Here is a 24,678-nt window from a genome sequence, read left to right on the forward strand (position 1 = left end):
CTTCCACATTTGTGTGTATTTATGACATAAATCAAAGATTTTCGTCATGACAAAAGTATTGGGATACTTCAAAATCTAAATTTATAATAAAATAATTTAATAAATATACTTTTTACATACCGAAACTCATTTCACAATAAATAAACACAATGTTATCCAAAGGAATACAAATCTAAATAATCAAAAAAATACTCAAAATAAATAAATTGTAAAGTTATTAAAATATAAATTCAGAAGTTTTTATTTTTTTCATTTTTCCTTTCCTTTATTTTCAGTTATTTCGGGAGTGGGTTCAGGAATAGGCGATTCAGGCTCGGGTTCTGGTGGTGGTGTAGGTGGAAGTTTGCGATCTGGCCATTTTCGTTGTATGTAATCCACTAATAACTTTATACTAATGGTCTTACTTTTGGCACTTTTTGGTCCCGGAAATGCATTTATAATTTCATCGACTAGATTATCGTCAAGATTAGCTCCCGTTTCGGCGATAATATCAGCAAAATTTTTCGCAGTCATAACTGCTATTTTGTCCTTCAGCATTTGCATCGCTACTAAAGCTATATCTACCTTTCTTTTTTTACCTTTCGTTGTTAAAAACTCAACTCTGTTTAATACTAAATCTCTCATATCTGGTCCTATGGGACGAAATCCGCCGATAACGCCTCCATATGTAATAACAACATTTTTTTTGGTTTTGTTTTCCTTAATTAATTTCAATAACATTAAAAAGTGACCATCAACAAACACATTATCCATTAAAAGATTTTGGATTTTGACACTATTCAACTTCATTTTATTAAGCATAATTATAGCGTCCTCTGGAGTTAAAGGATTGTATGATAGATTTAATGTTACTAATTTTTTTGCTCTCCCTATATTTGCTATGGCATTTTGTATACCTTCTCCTGTGAGTCTATTATTACTAAGATTGAAGACTCGAAGGTTTGAAGCTCTTGAGATCATATTTAGAGCAGTTCCAATGCGCCCACCTGACAGGGAATTCCAAGATAAATTCAATTCCTGTAAAAGTTTATTTTCAGATAGTCGAGTGAGTAAATTAATTGTCCCTAGAACTGGAGCGAAGAGATTATTCCAAGAGAGATCAAGATGTGTGAACTTATTGTGTGTTTCTAATGCCTCCGCTAAAACATTTGCAGATTTACCGCTAATGTTGTTGTAATTTATTAATAATTCTTTTACGCTAATTCCACGAATAATTGAAGCCGCAAGATACTCTAAGCCAATGTCTCCTATACGATTTTTATTGATATTCAAAATTTGTAAACCTCTATTAAGATGTAATCCTGCAAATAATTGCTTAGCGCCTGTTGCACCAATCCTACAACCTGTGAGATTTAATTCTTTCAAAATTGAATTACTTATAAGCATTTCGCCCAAATGAAAGCACGCATCATCATTTAAGAAATTATCAGTTAAATTAAAACTTGTCACATTCTTATTATACTGCAGAGCTAAGGACATCGGTCGTACTCCGAAAGGATTGACGCAGTAATATTTTAAATCTATACATTCATTGAGTAAATCTTTATAAAATGTCATAACAGGACTTTGATTCATTTCATTACAGAGTGTTAAATATAACTGCTGACCATCATCGGCATATATAACTTTTTCTTCTGGATCAAGTAAAGCCGTCCTGATACCAGGATCTAGAACCGCAGGGTAATTGAAGTAAGGATGAATAAGAATTGAGCTTCTTGACATAGACACATATTTATTGCAAACTTCTCCACTGCCAGGGCTATATAGTCCTTGCTCGTATAAAACCCGTTTAGGATTCTCTTCTGGTACTTCTATTATAAGTGATGACCATTCTTCCATAGGCGGTTCCTCCGAACTCTCTTCAATAGCCAATTCATATATAACTTCAGTTTCCTGTTCTTCTTCTGATACTTCTGATGACATTTTGTATTATTAAAATAAAAATATCAAAAATAAATAATATTTATCAATAAAAGGCGTCAAAATATTACATAACATAAATTCAACAGACATTTGTCAAAAATGATGCTTTCAAACTCGAATACTTTTAAAGAGCTAAAATAAAGTTGACAATTAATTGGAAAAAAAAATACATAAAATTAACTAAATAAATATCTATACTTAAAAAAATAATAAGTGTATATAAGCAAAAATTTAGCAAAGCGTGTGTTTAAAAATGTTGTCAAAGTATTGAGTTTGCAGTCGTACGTTTGTACTTATTGCGATAAAGTCCATCTGACAGATTCAAGCCACAGCGGCCTTTGTCATCGGAGATAAGTCGTAACTGTTCAGGAAGCAATATAGCCCAGAAGTGCGTCTTTAAATACAATTGTTCTCTCTATTCCTTCACTTTTATAATTCGGTGTTACGACAATCCGTCACGACTGGAACGAGGTCAGGATCAAAGGCTTCACTTATTTTTCGAGGCAAGGAAATTTATTATAATACTGCCCACTTCCTAGCACTTCACTTGTCATCTTTCACCTTCACTTTTTATCACACTAGCATATAAGCTGCAAATTCCACGGCAACCTCTTTAGCTACCCACTAGAACAAATATACAGCTATTATCAAAAATATGAACATACACAGCTCTTCTACAGATTTCAATCATTGAACAATTTCGTCAGAATTAACAAAATATGATTGTCAACCAAGAACATATGGAGTAATATCATTCTGAGCAAAGAATAAAAAATATCTTGAGGAGAAATCTGAAATAAACAATACAATAAGAACAAATAAAGCGTTTCACCGTTTGTCCAGAAACCTACCCGAGTAAAATAAACAGCAAAAATACAAACCAAAATTGAATATAATTATTGTAATAAAGCAGTGAGGTAATGGAGATGAGCTGCTTCAACTAGAAAATTACAAACAGTCTGGTCATAATAAAATTTCAATAGACTTCTGAACATAAAGTATGAGGTAAGAAGGGTCTTGCATGATTTATCTATGGGTGCTTAAAAAGCTTTGCAAGGTTTTAACGGAGGTTTAATTACAACTGTCGATTGTAAGCTGTGCACGCAATGGTAAGAAATGAATCTTCAGAGATAATTGCCCATGTGGTTACAATCTCAGTACTCAGCGAACAGGTAAAATTTAAAATCGATGCATCCGGTAGATCATTATATATTGGATATATCGAGATAATATTATTTACTGTTCAGACCTTTATCACACGGTTTCAAAGAGAGAGAATAAATGCTTAACATTTCTCCATCCCGTACGAATTATAATCGTCGGTGTGATAGAGAGAGAAGATTTTTGTTTTGTTTATTAATTAGACAGTATGGTATTTTATTTCTTTATTTTCAAACATAATTTCATTTTATGTTTGTAGAAATTTAGAAACGCTAAATATAGAATTTTTGATTTTAATTCTAACCCAAAAAAACCGCTTAAATTTGTACGATATTATATTTACATCATACGATTTATAAATGAAGACAAAATATAAAATGAAAAATAATAATAATATAAATATATGTATAATAATAATTGCAAAAAAGAAATAAGAATAATTTAAAAAGGTTACATACAAAGACAAAATTCGGATTTAAATTAATATTAAGGTGGTGCTCCAGTCATTTCTTAATTCATTGGGTTTGTCTAGAATTTCTTCGATCTTAAGCGAAACTACAGTGAAAGTTCCGCCCGAGGCCACGGAAATGAGCCAAGAAGTAGAGGCGTTGTTAGTATATGACGTTGAAGACATCATCAGAGATAAAATACGCCAGCCATCCATCAAAATGTCTACAGCCTGGACAGTATCATGTTCTCTGCTTAGGCCTGCGACTTACAACTCCAAAATAAATGACAAATTCAAATGATTCAAAACGTATTTGCATTTACTTTCCATTTCATCAATCTTAAAATGCAACATATTTTTTATATCATTTGTAATATATTTTTAGTCATCGTGTCCATTATTTTGTTGTGTTACAGTTGCTTTTGTTTGGTCTAAGCGGAATTTCGCGATAAGATTTATGTGGTTTAGTGAAACTAATCGATTTAGGGCGCGGTTGCACGCTAAATCGTCTAATTAATAGAATTTGTCTGTTTGTACATTGTTAACCTCGCTATTATCCTTATCAACACTATGTTCTAGGCCACGTTCTGAGCTTTCGTTCGTAAACCGGCTGCCACATTCAGCCATTTAATATTAAATCACTTTCTCTTTTTTTTCTAATAAATCTTATCATGTGTTAGTTAATTTGCAAATATTTGAATATTGCTAAATATTTCTATAATTTTAATCGGTTCAAAAATATTCCAATTATTTTATGTACAGGAATTTGTTTTTATGACCAGTTAAATTATAAGTATCTCTAGATTCAAGCCATACGATATAATTTCATAAAGTTGATTAAACTTAATAAATCATCCACGCCTATAAACTCACAACAGTCGCCAGAAACGAAATTATTTGATTTAGAGAAATGGAAAGGCGAGGCCATTGTTTTCTCTTTGAAAATAAACTCAGATAAACTGTATTTGGATTTGTAATGGGAGACCGGTGGAAAGTTGAGATGGCATCAACTAGTGGCAATTTTGCAGATTAGCATAGCCCTCTGTGGACTGTCTTTCATTCGTGATGTTTTTGTACTTTAAATATATATACTGGCGTTTTGCTTGCTGCTTGCTTGATTACGTATGCAGAGGACATGATAAGCTTTCATGGTTTGATACTAATGTGTTGAAAAAACAATCGTAAAACAATAGTAAAACATCATAAACAAATCTGCAAGTGTCAAGTGAAAATTGGCGAAATGTTTGTTCTCAGCATAGGAACAGTTTTGTGGTATTCGCTCTAAACCTTGTCGTCAAAAATCTTAGCCTAGTAGTAGGATATTAACAAGTTCATTTTATAATTGTATATATAAATATAGTGTTGTATGAGTAACAAATGAAAAACAATCACTATTCTTAAATAAACCAACTCGACCCTGGTCTATGGTACCTAATTCAACGAGTATAAAAAAGCATGCTTATTTGGTATCGACATATCAGGAGTCGAGGGATTTGTTTTAGCAAAACAATAATGCTAATTGCTCACTTTGACCAGCTAGCGGCGCGTGCGTATGCGAGCAAAAAATTACACCAACCTTAAATGGGGCATATAAGTCGACAAAGCGAATGGCGCTCATGAATAAAAATACCTCGCCAAAAACAATTTGCTGATAATTAAAGAGCTTTATCTAATGTAATGCTTATTAAAGGATTTTCTGAACAGGTTACAAAACTTTTTTTTTTTTAATTATCTACGCTTTAATGACTTCTGAACGAAAGATTTTTAACTTAATTTTATTATTCAGCCTACACACAAATTTAAATATCATATGCAACAAAATTATTTACGTTTGAAACCGAATGATTTTCGTAATATAATATATATTAATATTTTGCAATTATTTTGAAGTCCATCAAATACTATGATTATAATGAAGTGTGCATAGTACACTTATCAAGTAGATATTATGTGGGCTGTGCTACTTATATAGTAAACTAAATGCAGCAAAAGACAAAAGACTGACCTCAGTTTATTAAAGCCAATTACGAGCTATTAATCTTTGTATCAACTTATAATGTAATTACATTTGAACAGGCGTTTCATAATTAAACAATTTCAGGGTTATATATCGAGACTAATAAATCTAATATCTAGTAAATCATTTCGAATTAATACTGTGATTTAATGGACCATTTGATAATCTACAAACTGAGAACTTAAAGACGTCGATAGTTACAATATATTGAGAAAATCTTAAGACTAAGAAAATTGTATGCCATGCATAGTTTTATATTCCATAATCGAAAAAAAAAACACCAATTTCAAGTACTACCAATTCCAGAATGAGTCACGGATTTAATGTGTTCAGTGCAAATGCGGTATATTTTTTTAAATAATATAACGTACCCACTTGTTATATACCATACTGTCAGATAGATTTGAGTCGTGTTGGAGAAGGAAATTTTAAATGACCTTATTGACAACAATTTGACAATTGAACACTATATATTTATTTATATATATATGCTATGATTAACAAAATATTTAAGTAAATTATTAAACGTTCAAATTGCATTTGGTGCAACAGGCGTCACGGTTGCATTCGAAAGCAACCCCGAAGAGACGGAGAGGGTACCGCTGGATTTTTAGTAAGTTTTCCAGTATATTAGGTCGCGCTAGGCGTCCTGGGCACCAGCGAGTCCAACTTACCCCCCTTTTTGTGGATCTCTTTGGGCAGAGGGGCAATTGTAACCATACAAAAACTAAGTTTCTACACAGTTATTCTTATTATAATCTATATTCTGCACCAACGGTACCTATACATTTAATTTCATCCTGTAAAATAACTCAAATGTGCTTATTGTGCCTTCTTGAATGAAAAAGATTAAATACCATGCGTCCGACTAAAATAAAAATATTCCATTCAGTCGAACGGAATGCAATAACAAACTCTACTATTCTGGAACATTCTTAAAAGCATTCTATTCATCATGCATTAATCTTTTCCTTGTACCAAACAAAGTGATACAGTTCCGTAGTCCATTTAGGTCTAGTAGGTTTTGAATTTTTTGAAACGTCACAATTAAATAACAGTTATTACGTTGCCTTGATTTTTTATTTGCCTATAATTATGCCGTCGGTAACTATAATAACGTATAACGAACGGTTGAACGCTTCTGAGTGAACAGCCAGATATGGAAGTGACTTAGTCGACCTTTATAAACAGAGGTTACGATATGTCAAAATTATAATTCGAATTTCATAATTTTTAAAAATGGAATACGATCATGCTTATGATTTATTAATTTTCCTTCAAGGCTTTCGTGACGTTAATTTGAATTTGAAAAAGTCTTGTAGTACAAGTTTATTACGCGCAATAATATGAATTTTTTTGTTTTAATTGTCTAAATTACGGACCGGCTTGCATTTGGAAAGTTCCAGCATAATCAATTCCAGTCAGTGTAATACATCTTTTCTTTTTGAACAAATTTATTACGAACATAAATTAAAATAATAATTAATTTCGAGCCTAAAGCGCTGTACATATTAATTTATCATTATTATATATTGCGTATCTGGAAACATCTCAGATTTTAGAGTCAATCGGAGTCCAAAATCTAATCAGATCTAAGCCTCAATGAACCCTAACGAACACCGCGGATCTCAATCGGTTGATTTGTTCTTGAGATATCGTACGACAAAAAATATTTACCCACGCACACGCACACACACGGCCGTACTTCGAGTTGTAAACAGTCAGAATGGCTTTCTAGGACCTCAAACTGAGGAGATTCGATGAGAACTCGATTTTTTTAATGTTCATCAAAGTTATACGATGCAATAACTTCTTAATTAATTTAAACATTCGATTTTTAAAAAATAAATTAGCTATTACATTTTTTTAACGGTAAATGTTCCAATCATTTGTGATATGATAAACAAAAAAAATATATATTTATTTTGCGAATTAAAGACATATTGAAAATATGTTGTGATGTGAACAGATGCTGGTTTCATCATTTTACACTTAAAAAATACTAGTATTTTGATATCGTTAACAGATAAGATTATTTTGAGACTTTAAAATTATGATTTGTTTAAAGATTTATGTCTCATTATTACATTAACAGCCTGTAAATTTCCCACTGCTGGGCTAAGGTCTCCTCTCCCTTTGAGGGTTGAAGCATATTCCAGCACGCTGCTCCAATGCGGGTTGGTGGATACAAATGCGGCAGAATGTCGTAGAAATTAGACACATGCAGGTTTCCTCACGATGTTGTCCTTCACCGCCGAGCACGAGATGAATTATAAACACAAATTAGGCCCATAAAAATTCGGTGGTGCCTGCCTGGATTTGAACGCACAATCATCGGTTAAGATGCACGCGTTACCACTAGGCCATCTCGGCTCAAGTCAGTCGGCTGAAGTGAGACTCGCAATACAGTGAAAATACAATATATTTTTGTACTATTTTGTACCTACTGGTTATTTAGTTACTTGCGAGTAATAGAGTTGTACTTGATTGAACTACACAAACACGAGACAAAAAGGCAATGAGGAAAAACTATAATAAAAAATGTTCTTTTATTGCTAAAACACTCGTGGCAATCGTTAGTAGAAAAACTTTATATAAAAAACGAATGCGGCTAGGAGGGATTCAAGCCGGTTGGTATTAAGAGAAATCACTTAAATAAAATATGAAATTGAACTGAAATACTGATTAGAATCCTTGCTAATATCGTAATAGTGAAAGTTTGTATGTATGTTTGTTAGACTTTCGCGCGGAAACATCGAATGGATTTTAATGAAACTTTACAATAATATAGCTTATAGACATGGTCTATAATTTTGTGAATATAGCGAAGCCGCAGGCGATAACTAGTATTTATAATATAGTGTATTAGAATATAGTATTTATTAAACCATCATCACTTCACATTACAATATATTTTCAATATATCTTTTAAATATTGGACAACATCACATACATTACTCTGATCCCAATGTAAGTAGCTAAAGCACTTGTGTTATGGAAAATCAGAAGTAACGACGGTACCACATACACCCAGACTCAAGACAACATAGAAAACTAATGAACTTTTTCTACATCGACTCGGCCGGGAATCGAACCCGGGACCTCGGAGTGGCGTACCCATGAAAACCGGTGTGCGCACTACTCGACCACGGAGGTCGTCAATATTTTATGCGCTGAATGAAAAAAAAACAACTTGTCCAAATAACACCGATTTAAGTTACTCGATGTTTACAACATGTAATACTATTTTTTTTTTAATATGACTATTTATAATCTATCTGCACTTTATTTATGCCAGTTAAAATATTATTTAGTCAACCTACTTTTAAATCTTTATCAACTTTGCTAGACACTGGTATAAGGTTGACACGGAGTTGGACTTTACTTTTAAACAATAGTCGTTTTGACATAAAACTTATTTTATTCAAGTTAATATTTTTATATGAGCTATAATAATATAGTTTTATAGCCCCTGGCCTCTTTTAATATTGGAACTATATAATACGAAAATAATTATTTATATAGGACTGTTTCTGAGATCAGCGCGCACAAACAAATAAATGAAAACTCTTCAACTTTACAATATAAAGATTTATATAGTTTCGATATATATTATATATTTTATTTAATCTGTGAAAATGTATTTGTTTCTGTTGCGTTTAATTTGTCTTCTATTTAATAAAGTAATTTATAAATTTATTTTGATATAATTTAATTTATAAAATCACAATCACTGAAATGATGACAAACGTACGATTTGATAAAAAACAATATAATTAAATAAAAAAAAAAAAAACAGAAGTCGCTAATTCACATTCGGCAATATTAGCCATAAAACACCCGCACTTGTTATCTAGAGCGAGGTGAAACCATTAATTACAGAGCCTTATTGATTTGTACAAAACAAATTAAAATTTACGGTCGAATTCATTCTTATCACGAGGGAACTAGGTTCAAAATACGAAATAATTTTCAAGTATTGCATGATAAAGCGTGGGACATTATTTGAGGTTACAGTAGATATCGCAATTCACTATTGACATGTTCTAATAACGATAAAAAAAATGCTTCGAGAAAAATGTACACAAACTGTGTATTTTAAAGTATACAGACATACCTATGGATATTTGTATCACTATACTTAGCTTAGCAATATTTTTATTTAAGTTAGATTTATTGATATAAGATTTTAAAAAAAAAAAGATATATTAAACATAACCAGCTTTGCTCCTTTGGCTCTTTTGCCACCGACAACAAAAAAAAACAACAAAGAAACGAAAATTGTGTCCCTAATTCTTGGATTCTTTGGTAGGCAGTGCATTGAATGTTTAGCAGTTGAAGATACTACTTAAGGTACTTATTGGTCCCTAACAAGTTTTTGTCCAGACGGCATACAAAAGTTAAACAATGATCATGAATCTTCTCACACACATATTGGAATAAAATACCCGAATTACTTTCAGAGATAAGCATTTCCCGATACCAAAATATGATTAAATGAAATAGATTCACAGTTATTGTTAAAATTATTTAAAATGTTATGAGCAAATATATTGTATAGCACACATAGAGCAGCTCAATGAGAAGAGAATCTTCATTTTTCTGTTAATAATAATTAAGTGTATATATATGTCCTAAAATTAATAAAGATAAATATATCTTAGCCAAAAGTAAAAAACACAAAAAGACGAAATTATCAAAATCCTGGCAGACTCGTTTAAAATAATTGATTTGTTAGTTTACAAGTTTAGATTGGTATTCGAGTTATGAAGCTTACATAAAAGCAATCGGCGTAACCACATTCCATCTTCTATAGACATCGAAGGTCGTTCAAAACGATAATAAAAATATAGTAAACATACTTAGCCCATACAAATCCTAAAATTCCACACTAAAAAACCCTCAAGTAGTTCGTATTCATTTCATTCGATCGCACTTTTTTATTCAAGCTTATAATATTTTTTAATTCAAATACAAAATTCAAAATAAGAACGGTAATCGATAACCATCAAAGGAATCCGTTTTGTGTGTTCATCTCGTACAAAGGTTTAATCGAGCGGTCGATGAAAAGCGCGTAGCAATCTGATTACAACTGCCTTAATATAGTTTATAAGCAGCCTGATCAAGATTGTTGTCTGATACTGGCTTTTCCTATTTATTGATAGGAGCGGGCGTTGGAATATAAATTAATGTCATGACGGAATAAAATTGTTAAAATGTATTTGCATATGCTATGAAGTCTTACAACGTCTATACGAAGCCTTATTCAGTTTTGGGGAGAAATATCATCGAGTGTGTAATCGATTTTCCATACTTCTATAACTTCTATGAATGGAAGTAAGTTTTTATTATATTAACTACAAAATTAATCGTATAAATTCTTACAAAACACTCGTCGCTTAGTGTAGACCATTCGATTGTGTTTGTATGATATTTTTATGTATTGAATTATGACGATTGACATCAAAAAGATTTCTTTTTTCTCGCTTTCATTCATCATCTTTAATATTTATATAGGAGCCTGCGATTACTATATGGTGGATGATAAAACGTGACTTAGCTGTTTGTGTATTATAGGTTGTGATTTGGATCTCGAGTACATCTACAATCGAGATATCGAAGGAATCGGTAATAATAACCTACGGTAATACCGCGACGAATGCGATTTATGCAACGAATTTTTCACTCGAATCGTTCATTGAATTCCTGTACCTCCCCAAATATCAGTTATAATTTCGGTTTTCGAACGCGAACTTGTATATTATTAGTGATCCGCCTCGAATCATTTTTGAGTTTGTTTTAAATTATTATAATCTGTGGGTAAAGAGGCAACCTTATATCCCTAACAGGAAAAATATCATAAAACCTTTATGGTTAAATTTTAATGTTATTTCGTTGTAATTGAATAATAATGATTTCTTGGATATTGTGTGTAATGTAGACTTCCACTTTAAAGTAGACAAAATATCAAGTAAACTCATTATCTCATTATACTAAACATAGATTTCTTGTAAAATCCTCAAGACGTTTTAATTATTATTAGAAGAAAAAAAATCTTTTACGGCTGCAAAAATTTTTTTTTAGATCTAACGCTCTCTTCTAGTTAGAACAACAATTTAACGAGCCATAAAGAAGCGTACTTCATTAAAGTCGCACAGAAATAGTCCATAAAACCTGATCTAAGCCATACTAAAATCGCTCAGTGCGCACGCGCAGCTCGTTGATAGGTACGAGTAGCCGGACTTGAAACGTAGTATATTTCTCATTTCAACCCATAAAGGTAAACTACAATCTTAGAAACGTTATAATTTACTTTGTATCCTTTCACATGTACATTGCACTAATATTATGAATACAATAGTTTGTATGAGTACCTTTGGCTTTGAGGACCTTTGGCTACTGAACTAAAACCTTTGGCACTAATGAAAAAACTAAGAATTCTAAAAAGTTTAGATTAGATAATCAAATAAAATCAAAATATACTTCATTCGAGTAAGCTTTTACTAGCACTTTTGAATCGTCATTTAACAAACTATATTAAGTGAAGCTACCAACGGATAAAGATTCATAACTAAAAAATTTGCCATTTTTATAACGTATCATCATTTACAACGTTTTAGATATGAATGGCTCAGCCTGGTCAAGTAGATTTCTGAATCGAACTGGAACTGTCTTTTCAATTCTTCTCGTATCGTAAAAACAAACAAAATGTTTTGCCAAATGTTTGTATTGCTATTATATACAATTTAATCGTAGATGTCAATAGATTTAAAATGTTACGTAAAAATTTAATCAGGTCTATTTACTATCAGACCTTGAAATTACGTGAAATTATCTTCGCCCACGAGATGCCCACCCGTTCGAATGAAATGAAACGATCCACATGATTGGATTATCGCAAATTGTGCGTATAATCGTGTATAATTGGTATAATTGACGCGTGTAATGCGAACCCGAGCGAATATTCTATTCTTGAAATTTATTGTCACCGTAAAATTTAAGAAAGTCGGGAGTCTTAAATCTTTATTTTATTTCGTATTTGATAATATACAGATACAGATATAGATCGTGACTTACATACTTCTTTAATCTTTCTTACATCAGATTTAAGTTACATTCCATTTTTTTTTTCTTTAACATACATCTTTAAAATTCTTATTCTCAATATTATTTACTTCTATTGTAATTTCAAAGAATCGTTATTTGCTTTTGATTCTAGCGACATCCATCTTGTAATTAACTTTCTTCTCCAACTTTATTTCTTATTTATGATATAGGTTGGTGGACGCACAAATGGGCGACCTGGTGGTAAGTGTCCATAGACAATGGCGCTGTAAGAAATATTAACCATTCCATACATCGCCACAGCGCTACCGAATTTCGGATCTAAGATATTTTTCCTTGTGCCTGTAGTTACACTGTGTTAATCGCCTTTTAAACACTAACACAAGAATAAGTATCGGTGTTTGGCGTTAGAATATCTGATGAGTTAGTGTAACAGTACTTACCACTAAGTTTAGGTTGTACTTCTTCAAATGATACCAGATGTTGTGCAGATGTGATTATAGTATAGTATATATTAAATATAAGAATCATATATTTACTCATCTACAATTAATATTCTTGCTTAGTATTTCCAAAAGACCTTCAGAAGATCAAAGGTGTGTAATTTATGTAACAATAAAAAGCCTTGTAGGATAATCAGGTGTACCAAGCTGTTGCCTCTAAAACTACATGTTTAGCAAATAGGGCTTAGAATCCGGTTTAATTTAATGCCGAGACTGGTTATTGTATTTTAGAACCTAACCCTAGGCTCATGGCTTTGTAGTAAGCGACATCACTCAGACATACATACGATCACTGATTTATTTCACTGACAATAATAACAATAAAACATTCGATTTAATTAGCAAAGCAAATATCTATTTTGCTTCGATGTTGGTTCGTTAAAAACTTCTCCCGTATATAAATTTCTTTTTCACAAAGCCGTAAGTAACGCCCACAAAACAGCTACGTGAATTCATTGTTTTCGTAAATTAATTTATGGCCATTTTAGAAATGTAAAGAAAGTCATCACTTTCACTCGCTAACATCATAAAGTATCTTAGATAACATCTAATAGTACTAATAGTAATTAAATTTCTAAGATATTAAAATCAATTTTATTACATTACCAATAGAACATTACCGGAGAGATGAATTACGATGATTACCTGGAATATAAAAGAGAATGAATTAGAGAAATTTACAATAAAATAAGTCGCTTTATTTATTACACAATTAATGGCTCATTGATTATAGATTTTTATGTGTCTAATAAATGTCATGGTTATATCTATGACGTCATAAAATAACAATGACGGTGCGCAGAACAATGAAGAGTTGAAACAGTTTAACTTTACAGAGCAACTCTATTCTCCAAATTTTCTATACAGGTTTTACTATGTTTGAGATTATTAAGGTTTAAAATAAGGATTTGACTGTCGTTAACCGTACTTTATAAATATAATTTTTTTTTCAGAATATTTTTTGTATGAAAAGGCCTAATTGCAATGTTTTCATGACGTCCTCATAGAAGAATTCAGTATTACAAAGCATCCGCCTTTACTTGATTAACTGGTGGTTTTTTAAAGCAATTTATTTATAAAAGATGAAATATGAAACATTATCCTACTAACAATGATGGTCTAAAACTAGATATTAACAGTGTGTATTAGTAGATTGTGTATTTTAAATGTAATCATATATATACGAATAATAGTATATATTACTGACATTGGGTCTGATTACTGGAATCGATTGGGAATATTACGAAAACGTATAAACACAATAAAGCTATGAAACCTATAACAAATTATACGATTATGTTAACACATGCACGGTTTTCTACATCATGTTCACAAGATTCATAGCTTAATGAAAGTTTCTATGCAATTTCTAAGACGATGAAGTAAAAGTACGACCGTAATCACGCGAGAGAGACTCATTGCACTTACATGATAAAGGATCGCACACACCGGTGCAACAGAGCGAAGCGCAAGCGAACACGACGTAAAATATTTTCGCAAACAACGGCCGTACTCGAGATCAAGTGACTGAAGATTATCATTATGTAGATATGTATATATCTCGTTTGGTTGTACAGGTGTGGTCGCTTCATATTCAAGTCGCTTCCGCTTAGCTTGGTCATGCTGGTGTATGCCACCCTTAAAGAGTTTATCTAGCGGCGCGTGTTGCACACCCGTTGAATGCCGATCTTTGATAAATTGCACTGAACATAGGGTTGCCATCCTCTCAAATATTTCCTCCAAACCAAACAAACAAAAAAATGAGTAAACGACTTTTAATATTTGATACAAACTGAGTTTCTGAAATTTCAGATAACCGTAAATAAAATTTTCCTTAAACAGTAATAAGGTGTGAACTGATTCGACTCATGGAACTACAATGATTTATAATTTAGATTGACAGCCCTGTAACACCTGTCTATCCCTTTCCAGCACTAGGTGAAAGTATATATAGGAGCGAGACGGCTACGCTAGTTGAGTTGATAATGAGCGAGGGAAATGGTGGTGCATTCTTCAGTAGGGTCAGTGAAAAGTGAAAGTTCTTGAGGTCTGACACTTGACTCACGTTTTTACTAAATGATATTACGTAAATACCTTAAGATGGGCTTCAAACGTTATCAAAACGAATATTTTATTGAAAACACAAGTAAGATCACTTGTGGAATATAATGAAATTCAATATTATATTTAAAGAATTAGTCGTACTTTATTATATCTCGTTAACTAATGTTTTATGTCCTTGCCATTTTCCTGTGCCTCAGTGTATATTAAAAATGGAGGTTGCTGATTATTCATGTCTATCGCATCAGAATCCTCGTATGGAGATCAACCTAATTCGACGCCAATTTAAATTTCCCATATCGAATATCGTTTGAAACCGCACCCACCATTGTGTTCCCATTGACTGATCTCTTGTCAGCGCTCGACAAATCAAGATCGATTCTGATACTATTCTTAATTCGATCTCTTCTATCTCCTTTACTCATATGTATATCATTATATATCTCTCTCATTTCATAGAGAAGCGTGAGCTCGAACTTACTGATCTGTTTATATCATTTGTCATGGTAATTTTTTTGGAAAGTTGATATTGATAACGTTCTTGACGCTTTACAAATTAAATATAAATAAATTGATCTCAACGATTAAATTAAATGGTTATTTGAAAAAGTCTTATCATCAAAAAATGAATGTCATAATTATAGTAATAGAAAGATTACTTACCAAACAATAACAAGATCACGCTTAAGCAAATTTTCCTAATAAACATTTTATTTTGACGACCTTCGTGGTCGAATAGTGTGTACACCGGTTTTCATGGGTACGCCACTCCGAGGTCCCTGGTTCGATTCCCGGCCGAGACGACGCAGCAAAAGTTCATTAGTTTTCTATGTTGTCTTGGGTCTGGGCATATGTGGTACCGTCGTTACTTCTGATTTTCCATAACACAAGTGCTTTAGCTACTTACATTGGGATCAGAGTAATGTATGTGATGTTGTCCAATATTTATTTATTTATTATTTATTATACGAATAAATAGTCTGTCAGCTGATAAATTATTCCATAGTACATGTATATTAAATGTAGTCGTAATTGTGATAATGACATCACGCCTAAATTAAAATTAGTAGGCAATAACAAAATCTTACGATAGCGACTAATTTCTATGTAAGCTAAATTACATAATCTACATACTTCAATTTGAGCTCAGAGCCCTTTGATTGCCAATTTATAAGTTAATTTAATGCAAATCTAACATCACTTGGAATAATTATTATAAATAAATGATCTCAGTTGCGTAAAATAAATCGTTCAGTGATGACGCCACACATGCTAGTACTAATATTTATTGGTAATCTAAATGTGTCTTCAAAGACAGACAGTAAATTCCACTGAAAAAAAGATGAACCTAAGGACAAGAATATTAACAATTACATTAAAAGGAGCTGAAGTTTCTATAGATACGAATAAATCAAATAATGAACATGGTCATCATTTTTAAGAAGAAAGGGAATTATGTGCAAATGAGGAAGATTCTGATGCGACTAATGGACTAGCTTAAAGTTTAATACCAGGTTCACACAGCCCAGCGTAGGGCGGAAGGCACGCGTGACCTGACATTTCGATGGATGCGCTTTAACACTCATCTGACGCAACACTTTCTTGTGGCGAAATTCTTTAAGATTGCCTAAGTATCATAAAACTTTCAGCTCGACGAGTAAACTCATCTCGTTACTAAGTTTCCGGGATGATGAGGCAAGTCTGGCTTTTTGGGTCGCAGTGTTGTAAGTGTTCAGTTGATGCATATAACAAATGTTTGTTTGAAATTGGGGTCTAATTGCATATCAGAACGAGTACAAACGTAAACTTGATGAGTTGAATATTACTGAACTTCCTTGCAAATATTTTCAGCCATTTAATGAAACACATTTCAAATTATGACATGCAAGCACAAATAAATATCTAAAAGATACGGTTGCAAATTCGATTGGAAATTTCGTGGACATTACGAAGTATAAATCTTTCTAGCTGATGCATCGAAGACTAATATAAAAATATTTTACGCATCTTTGTACTTACACAATAAGACAATGAGAATCAAGAATTAACGCTAACGTTGTGTAATGGACATTTTGTTTTAAAATAGAAAGGCGATGCTTTATTGTGGGAAGTTAAAATTTATTGTGTGTTAACGGAATTCCGAAATCGAGGTTATCTTAACGTGTGACAGCCGGTTAAAGAAAATAGCGGTTAAGGCTGAGCCTAACAGTTTCTAAGGCAAACAGTGCTATATAAGTATATGGAAAATAAATTGGTAAGCCTAGTATGCACTTTGTAAACTTAACCTTATTGCAGCATTTGGCAATCTCCATACGAATTAATCTCAAATTTTTAGTTCTCTTCTATTTTGTAATCAAGAACAAACTTCACGTAGCTAGTGATTTAAATGAAGTTTTTGATTGCGGCTTCTTAATGTTCTGATAAATTAATGGCAATTTTCTGAGAAGCAGTAGACAATGATCTAAGACTGAAATGAGGACAACGTTATTTACATTTAATCTCTGTAGCGGCTAGTATGTGCGAGCCCTTACGGTCGCGCCCTAATCTTGCTATCTCGTGAAAGACGTGTAATCTCTCCGATAAAAGCTTTAAGTATTAGTGCTTGTTTATAAGCTATAAATTTGCGAACACTCTCTAGATAAAAGCTACCGTATTTACTTTTTCTACATGTTTAGATATGTGCCTACAACGTTTGGAGCCAATTCAAATTATTCATTGGCAAATTAACCGATCTAAGAATATAAATAGACATAGTTAACTTTTTATATCTGTTTGCTAGGTCAGGGTCTCACTCACAGAAAGTTTTTGACTTCATTCCATCACGCCCCGTGGACTACGGCTTAGAGGATTACATTTGGCAGGATTTCTTCAGATACATCCGGATTTCATCAAAATGTTTTCTTTATGATGAGCTGGAGATGATAAACAATGGTGCTTGCTCGTATTCAATCGTGACTTGAACAGTAATTATAATTATTACTACGTTTTGATTAATATAATGAAAAATTAGAGATGGGCGTTTACATTGTTTAAGCGCTAGGACAGTCGGTCGAGGGCGAGGGTGCGCTCGCGCAGTCAGCTTGGCGCCGACTTTCACTGCGCGGGTCAACGATCGGTAGCCAAATATAATAACGTCGTGTACTAACGTCAGCAACTATCGCGATTTTGGGTTCAAGACATTGGCACTTCTGCTCACAGCTACCAGTCAATCAATATAATCACAATACCACTATTAGTTCTAATGCATTAAATAAGTAACATAAATGCTGACAGTCAAATTTAAATAAATTAAAAAATGACAAATCTTCATACAGTTACGGTGCATAATTGTTCTACTGAACAAAGCACACCTCTTCTAAGGAAAAGGTTAGAATCGTATACCAATATCCATGCTCCAATACTTTACGGTAGATCATTCCTTACGACACAAATATGTCAACCTGATATTGTTATGTCATGTGTCTGTAATTGGCTCACTTACCCTACAAATCAGAACACATTAGTACTGAGTACTTATTGTTGTTTGGCAAGTGGAATATGAAATTATCTGGTGTACCTACCCAGACGGGCTTGCACGGAGACCATATGGCAATAGAACTTTTATCAGCTAATTTTCGTCACGATGTTTTACTTAACCGCTGAGCACGAAGTAATAATATACACAAAATGATTCGGGCACTCGACCATTGATTAAGATCTATCTCTTGTATTAACTGTGTCATTTACTATATACAATTTTACAATTTACCCTATGAACGTTTATATAATGTTGCCCCTAATTCTATATTTAAAGATTCATAAATGTATAGACGTACGTTGGAATGATTAATACGTTTCGAAGTTAACAACCGGAGCCCGCAGCTAAATCGTTTCACAGAACTTTCCATTACTCAAATACCGTAAATAAACTTTAGATGTGAGATTACATGGAAAGCAAGAGGCTCCGAATAAATGGAATATTTTAATATTAAACAAATAGATAAAGAGACAATTGTACTCTATTTGATGCGGTCGGGTGCGCTAGTCAACATTACATATATAAAGTTGCATTGATGTCTGTACGTGACGTCTGTTTGACGTGAAGTCAGGATTGGTATTATCGATTCAGAAAAAGTGAACTGGGTAATGAAAATTTCTCCTGATGGTAAATGAATCCCCCAGAGTCCTTGGTAAGATTAGAAGAATTGCGTTCAATCCGACATATAGTATACGTAATACATACGACAAAGAATGTTATATATGTGATGTAGAGCAATACGAAATACAGATTTATTGAAGAAGAATTTTTGATTAGAGTATCAGAGTTTCACAACAATCATCCATCAGCATATGGATGTCGTTTGTGAAGTTTTCAACGAGGCCAGGAATACATTAATTCATCAGGTGCAGACAAAGTCGCGGGCGCTATCCAGGATTATTAATAAAAGAAAACAGGTTTAAATAGGTCTTGATGGACACACGATCGAAAAGGTCAAAATTGTGAAGCAGAGAAGAAAAAAATGTTTTCTTTTTACTTGAGAGAAAATGTCTTTGTCCTGCAGTGGATTGCAGATGCGATTTTTTATTTATTCGTTACCTGTAATCTCATTTCTGCGCCAGAAATGTTTGTACATTTTACGATTACAATATATAGTTAAATTGTAGTTAGCTCACAATCTACGCATAATTTCGATGTTTTTGTTCATATTTTTTTAAATCATAAACTTTTTAATATCCGGCCGAGCATTATCATTAAACAACAACACAGAATCATTAAATAAAATCGATTTATATTGGTATATTTATATTTTTATCACGATTCCTATAATAATATGTTTATTTATGATAATAAGTAGAATGGAATAAATTATATCACGTTTTTAATAAAAACATCGTGAAAAATCTAGTCCCTGTGTCTTACTGAATTGTTATATCCTTATTTCTTATGAGGTGTAAAATCGATTTGTTTATACCCACGACATACCACCTTTTGGTCGTTGGATATGAATGTATTTTTAACCTCTAATTCAGGTTGTCTGTATGTCTGTTAGTAGTATTGTAGTTTTCAAAGCATGTACCAAATTCAATGAGATTCTTGTGACATACAGACAGATAACAAAAATAAAGAATGCACTCAACGCATGCGTGTATCGACATTCACCAGAAGCGACTCCTTCTCGCGTCAGAAGCGTTTCAGCAAACGTTGCTCTTAAACTCGACCTTGAAATTTCACTTTCATCGCGCCCAGTAATATCGACCGAAAGTGTATTATCACAATCGAACTTTAAAAAAAAAATGCTGCGTATGAATCAATTATTTTAAGTTATATTCAGCGAGCACTCGTATAATAGATAGCCAAATTTCAGTGTTCTCGTCGAACAAAGCCGAATGCGAAGGTTGTGTGAAACATAATCGGATAGACGTCCATGGAGCGTGATAATCGAGAATCACGACTATTAAAATAATTAACCGATGAGCGCCATTCATAGAACACTTTCTTTTTATATAGATAAAGATCTGTCAAGAGATTTCCAAGTGTACGTACAATGATCAAGATTATTCGTAGTCAGCTATAAATTATTTTGAATAAGTAAAAGTTGTAGAATAAACGGGTTTAAATTATTTATTTATTTAAGTTTGAGAATGTTTTATGGAGCATTTAGTGACTTAATTTGATTACTTTAAACTCTAACGAGTACTTTTGAATCGCCATTTCACAGTATTACTACCCTAGGTAACGCACTCATGAGATGTTCTACCGACAAACAGCAGTACTCAGTATTGTTGTGCTCCGGTTTGTAGGGTGAGGGAGATAGTGGCAGAGGCACAAGAGTCATCTTAGTTCCCAAGGCTGGTGGGACATTGGCTATGTAGGGAACGGTTAATATTTATTACAACACCATTGACTATGGGCGGCGGTAGCCTCTTACCATAAGATGGGCCATTTGCTCGTCCGCTCAATGTCATATAAAAAAAAAAAAATTACATTACATATCAAATTTGCGTTAATTAAACCCATAGCCATCATAAATAACCTTCATTGCAAAACTTTACAGGAATTTACGCGATTTTACACTTTAAAATGTAGACGCTCAGATCATAATCCCATGCAAGGATGATTCAGTAATTCGTGACCGTTGACTGATATTAGGCAAAGACCTTTTCATTTTTGCCATTTGTACTAAAGTCTTGCGGTTTTATTACAAAAGCGTTATGAAATATAAATCATGACACTGTTATTTATTTCAAATAATAACTTTTCGTGATTTTCAAAATATATTTTTTGTCGTAACTTTAATATAAGTGAATTAATATTTTTGTCATGTCTGTCCTAAGTGATAAACAATTTCATAGGACGCGTTTAAATCTTACTGAATTGTTCGTAAATATTGTGTCAAATCAAGAAGTCCTTTCAATTATGGCAGAAAAAGCTTGGCTATTGTTAGCGAGTAGCCATATTGGGGGAATATGGTGTTATGTCATTGCATTATATCATTAATTATATCACATTATTATTATTATTACATATTATAAATATATACAATTATTATTGTAATTAATTGATCAATAATTTGTACAAATTTAATTAATATTATTTTAAGGAATAACATTTAATACTGGCATGTAACACTATTTCTTATTTTAAAAATGATTGAGCTGTCATAAGGCAAACAATTGGATGATTGTGAGGGATTGTAAAAAAATATATACAGATTGGAGCATCAATGTAAAACATAATTTTATTTTGCCATCCCGAACTACTGAAATTACACTATATTAATAAGGATTTTTTGGTAATAGCGCGGTGGCCATTATGAATCTAGCCACTAAATCAATGAGACAGTTGAATGTACAGAACGCATATTGTACCTACATGGATGTAGACATTCCGTTGAAAAATAAATTATCTAAGCTCGTATTGTATTAGCGCGAAATAGGTAGCGCTTTAATGTAATTATTCAAATCTACGCACAGATAGACAATACAGCTCTGTGGGAAGTTATTTGAGTCAGTTCAGAGGATCGATCTCCAAGTGAGTCAGGGTCAACCGCTTGACGTGGTGCTGCCACACTGCAGTTATAAAATGTTTTAAAACATTTACATTGAGTAACACATTACGTAATCTATGTTAGACTTTGTTACTATTTGTTAGATGTTTTAAACGCGTTCATACTAATTAAATAGCTGCAATTGTTATATTACAACTATTAGATAAGTTTTATTTATCGAATAGCATAATCGTAATATACTTTATTCAAGCAGGGCTTTACGAGCACCTTTGAGTCATCATCTTGCAGAACTGTGTTAAAATTAAAGCTAGCTGGCTAATTTGAAGGGTGATTGAGTCAGTGTACCAACAGGCACAATGGACAGGGCCGGACTGTAAGTTTAGGGGACTCTGGTCTAACACTACTTAGGGGCCCACCTGAGAAATATCTGAACGTAGACTTGAATTAAATTAATTGATTTGATCTGTTTAATATAATAAAGTTATGGATTCTTTCGCACTATCGTCTTTTTTTTATTTTGACTTGACTTAGCTCGGGCCCCCTTGAATCCAAGGGACCCTAGGCTGAAGCCCAAACAGCCATATGGTGGATCCGGCCCTGACAATGGACATAACATCTTAGCTCCCAAGGTTGGTAGCGCATTTGTGATGTAAGGATGGTTTAATATTTCTTACAGCGCCAACGTCTATGGTCGTGAACATTTACCATCAGTTCCAATTGCCTGTGCGCTTATCTATCACATAAAAAGCAACTCGGTTGCAACTTGTTTAATTTTGTTTGCGCTTTTTTTCCGAACCGATACGACTTAGGAACCTTCTAGAAAAGAGCGTACTCCTTCCTTAAAGACCGGCGATCTGCAAGCCTCCTGGTGTTGCAGATGTCCATGCGCGGTGGTAGTCACTTACCATCAGGCGAGCCTCCTGCTCGATGGCCACCTATCATATATAAGAAAAGCAATTTGTGAAAACGTTAACTATCAAATGTTTAATAACGTTATATAAGATTTTCTGTAGTGTGACAGCACCATATATAGACAAACACATTTATTCCGCATCGAGAACGAGATAAATATATAAGGGGAATATATGTATGTATGTATGTTCGCCTATGATTGCTATACTATTATTTTAATGTACGATTTAAACTTACAATGGAATTATTCAGGTAATCTGTTTATTTTACTATAATTTTAATAGACTTAAGCGACACCACAAAGGCTTTTTTAATTAAAGGTATTGGAATTTGTAATATAAATATTCATGATACATTTTCTTCGAAGAGGATGTCGTTGCGTTTGAAAACAATGATTGTCATTATTCTGAATTCAATCATAATATAATTCGACATTTATTACGATGGTATACATTTTTATTTGCTAGGATAATATTTAGCGCTTATTGTGGTCATGAAGAAAATTTAACGTAATAGAGAAATCCCAAGTGTACCCAGGTTAAAACGATGATAGCAATTTAATATTTCTAGAAACAAAAAAGGATCGCACTTTAATATAAACGAAATATAAATATAAACGAAACGATCTCATAAGGAAATTTTACTGTAAATATACATTATTTTATTAATAAATAAATGTATATTATTATTATTAATAAGCTCGATTTCAATAAAACCGTTATTAAATCCGGATGTAGTTTATGATAAAGGTTTTTATAAAGCGTGTTTTTGTATGTTTAATTTTAAATCTTGATCTATAAAAAGGCATTATACATACATTATAGAAACATAAATAGTAATTGCAGGTTTTTAAATAAGGCCAGTCGTATCCGTTCAAATTAAAAAAATATTCGGCAATTTATGAAAAAGGTGCAATTATATTCGAGTCTAAATCAGAAAGATTACACGTTTAACTTTGATATAAGAATTAATAGTAATTTTGCATAATCCACTCTTTGTTTATTATGGTTCGCAATAATTCATTGAATTTCACGCAACGCCAAAACGACGCGTATACTCGTCTCCAATCATTAGCACCAGCGAGACATAAATTCCCGGCCATCCTAATAAAGCCCTTATGATTAAGTTTTAAGGCGTATAATAGCATCAATTTTATACATCTCAGATAATGACGATACTAATCGCGAAGGGACCATGTGACAGTTTTAAAATTACACAGCGATCGTGAAAAATGACGTTCGGCTTTGATCGCTGTTTCACAGAAATGTCGAATAAAAAGTCTCATTACGATCATGTAAACTAAAATAGTCGTTATATCATCGGTGTAGACTCGATAATTGTTTTGTGAAGCACAATTTAACTCGACAAGTGCTTTTAAACAATATACCATTTACAATAGAAAAACATAATTAATATTAGATGCAAATCATCGTTTCTTTGGCAGTAAATTCTTTCATCATTCTTATATATACAAAAAGTAGTCGTCGCTCAAGGCTTTGCTTGCGTTTTTGGGTTCGTCGGGTCTTGGGATAAAAAGGAGCCTATGTTCTTCATTGGAGTTCAAGCTGCATAGAAAAATGTCATCAAATTCGCTTCAGT

General features: G+C 32.7%; 2 protein-coding genes across 5 annotated transcripts in view; both read right to left on the bottom strand.

The window, feature by feature from the left end:
- Nucleotides 1–24,678, bottom strand: part of LOC113396260 (protein outspread-like) — a 237,829-nt gene that overhangs the window by 87,782 nt on the left and 125,369 nt on the right. The window lies entirely within an intron of this gene.
- On the bottom strand, nt 164–1,986 carry LOC135193383 (leucine-rich repeat-containing protein 74A-like). Its single transcript, XM_064215620.1, has one exon. The coding sequence runs from the start codon at nt 1,921–1,923 to the stop codon at nt 250–252; it is 1,674 nt and encodes a 557-aa protein (XP_064071690.1). The 5' UTR covers nt 1,924–1,986; the 3' UTR covers nt 164–249.

This window comes from Vanessa tameamea, chromosome 8, assembly GCF_037043105.1.
Source record: "Vanessa tameamea isolate UH-Manoa-2023 chromosome 8, ilVanTame1 primary haplotype, whole genome shotgun sequence".
Taxonomy (NCBI): domain Eukaryota; kingdom Metazoa; phylum Arthropoda; class Insecta; order Lepidoptera; family Nymphalidae; genus Vanessa; species Vanessa tameamea.